At 47.0% G+C, this 5,000-nt stretch overlaps 2 protein-coding genes across 2 annotated transcripts in view; both read right to left on the bottom strand.

Moving 5' to 3' along the window:
* Positions 1 to 1,630, bottom strand: part of akr1b1.2 (aldo-keto reductase family 1, member B1 (aldose reductase), tandem duplicate 2) — an 8,830-nt gene extending 7,200 nt beyond the window's left edge. The window contains exon 1 of the mRNA XM_031582989.2: positions 460 to 1,630. Coding sequence (XP_031438849.1) covers positions 460 to 525 — 66 coding nt within the window. The 5' untranslated portion in view covers positions 526 to 1,630. The remainder of the gene's footprint in view (positions 1 to 459) is intronic.
* Positions 1,631 to 2,469: 839 nt separating this feature from the next.
* The window catches only part of prdm4 (PR domain containing 4), a 12,856-nt gene continuing 10,325 nt past the window's right edge, over positions 2,470 to 5,000 (bottom strand). The window contains exons 12-13 of the mRNA XM_042710088.1: positions 4,345 to 4,513; positions 2,470 to 3,629 (exon numbers count right to left, since the gene is read on the bottom strand). Coding sequence (XP_042566022.1) covers positions 3,233 to 3,629; positions 4,345 to 4,513 — 566 coding nt within the window. The 3' untranslated portion in view covers positions 2,470 to 3,232. The remainder of the gene's footprint in view (positions 3,630 to 4,344; positions 4,514 to 5,000) is intronic.

Genomic DNA, 5,000 nt, shown 5'->3' with positions numbered 1-5,000 from the left:
TGCAAGCATTAACCGTCTCATCTTACCACACTTCCCCGAGTGCGCCGTGATCGGCCCTCGGTACTGCGTCAATGTAACTGACGTTTGTGAGGAAAACGTTGCAGGAAAATCGTAGTTGTGTTACAAAAGTGGACATTAAAAATAGCGACATTTCTATAATAGTGCCGCCTTCAGTCCACACACACACAAACAGGTTGAGCACATGACGGCTGTTACAGAACTCGAACTGTACATCCAACTGCACAAACGTGTTTCCCTCCTGCACGATCATACATGCTTACATAAATATAAAAGACGCATCTTTAACGTGAACATGACATTGACACAACGAGAAAAGTGATTTGAATAAGGTGGATTTGAAAAGGGCAAACGATGTGACTTTGTTGCGGTGACAATCTCTCTTCTCTCCCTCTGCCAAAAAGATACATAAGCGCGGTTAACAAAACATTTCACACTCACCTTCCAAGTACCCAGACCAACTTTGGGCATTTCTGCTCCGGTATTCAACTTAACTGAAGTTGCCATTATGAATAGAAGCAAAACGACTTCCTGAACGAAACTCCCTCTCGCCGTCTGCTCTCTCCGACAGTCTAGTCTCTGACCTAGCTTGCCTTACGTGTGTCTGTGATCGATTGGTTTGGCCTTAAGCATTTGGGTCAAATTCGTTTTATAACCACGCCCAGCAAACCTTCAGACGGCTTTTAACAGCAGACATTTAGCATTTTGGCGTCTCTCATAGTATTCTTATTTGCAATGAGTGGCATAAAAGATCTTTATCTAAGGCATGCCGCATCAGTTCAATTCAAACAAGCTTCATTTCCCCAAGTCAAGCTATGAGCTACATTGTCTACGTGTTTAAAAGGTTTAACTGGAACATTATGTTCGCAAAACAAAACACAGCTACTTGTACCTCAATATGATACAAACACGCTGAAGTAGTCCTGGTGGAGTATGAGAGTATCTGCTTTGATCGCACTGTAGCGAACTCAAAGACAGCGAGGCGAGCAGCATGGTCACCTATTCAGTTAATGTGTACTAATATCCACCCGTGTGTGAGTACATGGCCATCGCCATAACTGCGTAAGGTGAAGCATAACTGGGTAACCTAGGTAACCCCAGGCGAAGAAGCATTTTTGTTATTACAGAAATATCCAGGCATTTTGATCAGCTCGTTGAGCCGCGCAAACCGATTACGTCATCTGTGCGAAATATTCATTGTAGTTCCTTATAACCTCCTTACAAACTCAAAAAAAGTCAAACTAAACAATTAAAGTTGTGGCTTAGATTAATCTACGATCACCAGAGTCGATTACGTTTATTTCAAAGCATATGTCATGGAAGCTATTCCACTACCCGTTCGATGCAGGCGGAGATTTATGTTTCTCTAACATCGTCTCCATGGAGAATCCCATTAATTTCGCCAAGCGCCGCCACCACCGCCAGGGGGCGACTCGTTTACTTTCCCTCCCTGTGAGCCTGTGCTGATCCGTTGATCAAGAGAAAGCTTTTTATGACATTTTGAAGTCTTCACAAACGTTGTCTTTCCACTGGATATCTGGAAGGAACAAAACACACAGAAGTGCAGGCCAACTGAGAGCGTTTTTATAAAGGCGTCAGTCACACACACACACACACATACACACACACACACACACGCAGACACACATATACACACACACACACGCAGACACACACATATACACACACACACACACACACACACACACGCAGACACACAGACACACACACACACACGCATGCACAGACGCAGACACACACGCATGCACAGACACACACACACCCTCAAAACATTGTTTAGTGCAAAAGAAAGGCTGTCCATCTAAAGCGAGATGCCGACAGGGAAATGCTTATATTGGTCATGAGGTTATAAAATTACTGAAAAACAATCAATCATATTCAGCATCATCAGGACAAACAGGGATCAATACCGATCAATCAATCATATTCAGCATCATCAGGACAAACAGGGATCAATACCAATCAATCAATCATATTCAGCATGATCAGGACAAACAGGGATCAATACCAAAAGTATTACACAATCAAGTAAAACACCAGAGCAGGAAGTACAAATGAAGTGTGTGGGGGGGGGGGGGACAGGAAGTACAAATAGGGCCTGTTTGAAAACTTAGGTAGCTGTCTTGATGCCTGATCTCTCGTTAGACAAGTGTCTGACGAGATATGTCTTCTGGGTGAAGGCATCTAAAAACATGTTGTTTTCAAACGGCCTTTTAGCATGTACGGTAAAGTGTGACGTTGGTACGTCGAAAGAACGTTAGGCCATCTGACGTAGGCTAACGTGCTAATGTCAGAAAGTTGGCTGACTGACGCCTCGCAAATCACATCATTCATTATTGCTGGTTACAATAACGACGTTATCGGATAGTACAGTGTCTATTTCTCGATAACCTTTGAAAAATCTAAGCGAGAAAACGCAGAAAAATGTACATTTACATACAAAACACGGCCGTCAGCGGAGTTTGGTCCGCCATCTTTGTTTTTACAATTTGCAGTTGCCAGAGGGAGCTGGCGCACAGATTTATGGGTAATAGGCAGCCTCAAGGATGCATCGATGCTACCTTGAAAAATGACCCGTCACGCAAAGATTTTAAGTTATCTTACAAAACAGGAAGAGACAGAATAACGGTTTGGAACAGTCCCTGATGCCTTGCTGTCCTCCGTAGAGACCTTGTTAGACACCTTGTTAGACAGCATGTTATGGGTTTTCAAACAGACCCATGAAGTGTGTGGGGGGGGGGGGACAGGAAGTACAAATTAAGTGTGTGTGGGGGGAAACACACACACACTAAGACGGAAGCCATTCCTGACATTAATTAAATATTTATGACATCATACTTCTGTTAACAAAATGAAATCTTCCCCTTTAAGAGGGACAGAGTTGGGAGAGGAGAGGAGAGGACAGGAGAGGAGAGGAGATCAAACACGTGGGACATACACAGTAACAGCTATAACCCGTTTTTTTCTGCCAAGTCATTGGTTCATAGTCCGTCACATGACTGAAATAACTTCCTGCTCTGGTGAAATGAGATCTGGGCGAAGTGGATAAATAAGACCAGGAAGTGGATAAATAAGACCAGGAAGTGGATAAACAAGACCAGGAAGTGGATAAACAACAGGAGGCAGGGGGGTTGGCACAGTGCAGTCTGTCTGGGCAGGGATGGGGTTGAGGGGTCAGGGTTGGGGTGAGGGGTCAGGGGTCGGGTGAGGGGGCTGTGTTCGAGGGGTACCCCCCCTCCTCCAGTCCACAGTCCTGTGAGCCAGCTATGTCCTCAGGTCCCACTGCTGCGCTTTCATCTTCCCTCTCCTCCTCCTCCTCCTCCTCCTCTTCTTCCTCCTCATCGTCCTCCTCCTCCTCCTCCTCCGCTCCCCCCCGTGTCCCCCGGTGATTCTGTGGCCTGCCCCGACTCGTCTGGGGGGGCCCCTTGCAGATCTTGAGGTGCCTGGTCAGGTGGTACTTGGTGAGGAAGGCCTTGCTGCACTTCTCACAGATGTAGTCGCGGCGACCGTCGTGCGAGTTCAGGTGCTTCTTTAGGTGGTTGCTCTTCAGGAAGCGCTTGTCACACTTGGGGCAGCGGATCTGACTGTCTCTGGGGGAAGAGAGAGAGAAACGCATGAGTGTGTGTGTGTGTGTGTGTGTCACACTTAGGGCAGCGGATCTGACTGTCTCTGGAAGAAGAGAGAGGAACGCATCAGTGTGTGTGTGTGTGTGTGTGTGTGTGTGTGTGTGTGTGTGTGTGTGTGTGTGTCCTTACTGTGTGTGTGTGTGTGTGTGTGTGTGTGTGTGTGTGTGTGTCCTTACTGTGTGTGTGTGTGTGTGTGTGTGTGTGGTGAGTGTGTGTGTGTGTCCTTACTGTGTGTGTGTGTGTGTGTGTGTGTGTGAGTGAGTGAGTGTGTGTGTGTGTGTGACCGTGTGTGTGTGTGACCGTGTGTGTGTGTGTATGTGTGTGTGAGTGTGTGTGTCCTTACTGTGTGTGTGTGTGTGTGACCGTGTGTGTGTGTGTATGTGTGTGTGAGTGTGTGTGTCCTTACTGTGTGTGTGTGTGTGTGAGTGTGTGTGTGTGTGTGTCCTTACTGTGTGTGTGTGAGGAGGTGCTGTTTGAGGTCTTGTTTGCGCATGAAGAGCCTGTCACAGTGGTCACACTTCAGGTTGCGAGCGCCGGTGTGTATGACCGTGTGTGTGTGTGTGTGTGTGTGTGTGTGTGTGTATGACCATGTGTGTGTGTGTGTGTGTGTGTGTGTGTGTGTGTGTCCTTACTGTGTGTGAGTGAGGGTGTGTGTGTGTGTGTGTGTGTGTGTCCTTACTGTGTGTGTGTGAGGAGGTGCTGTTTGAGGTCTTGTTTGCGCATGAAGAGCCTGTCGCAGTGGTCACACTTCAGGTTGCGCGCGCCGGTGTGTATGACCATGTGAGACGCCACGTGGGCCTTCTGGGTAAAAGACTTCTCACACAAACTGCAGCGGAAGTTCTTCTGGCCTGAAACACACACACACACACACACACAACCCGTTAATGTCCGTCGGCCTCTCACACACACACACACACACACACACAACTGAGTTACACACAGTATTCAGCCACACTCACACATACACACTATGCACACAAATTAATCACACACAGAATTCTGTTACACACACACCCAGGGCTCGAAATTGACACCCGGCAAGCGCCAATGGCGTGTAGATTTTTGGGCTGGCGACTAAATTGTGGTCGATGCTCCGCCACTTGGCGAGTGACATTGCGGAGTACAGCTCCCGACTACCACGCCGCCATGGGTAAAAAAAGCTTGCAACGCAACACAAACAGTGGGAGAGGGGGAGGGGGTGGGGTTACATAAAATTCTAAGAATTTGTATACAACTATAACAATTTGCACGCGAAAACAAAGGTCTAATATTTTCCCCGCGAATACAAAGTTTAGAAAGTTCTAATATTTTGAGCGCGAATCAAAAGTTGAAACA

Source organism: Clupea harengus, chromosome 16 (assembly GCF_900700415.2).
Source record: "Clupea harengus chromosome 16, Ch_v2.0.2, whole genome shotgun sequence".
In the NCBI taxonomy this organism is placed as follows: domain Eukaryota; kingdom Metazoa; phylum Chordata; class Actinopteri; order Clupeiformes; family Clupeidae; genus Clupea; species Clupea harengus.
Note: the sequence above shows the minus strand (reverse complement) of the source record. Positions and strands in the feature narration are given on the sequence as shown.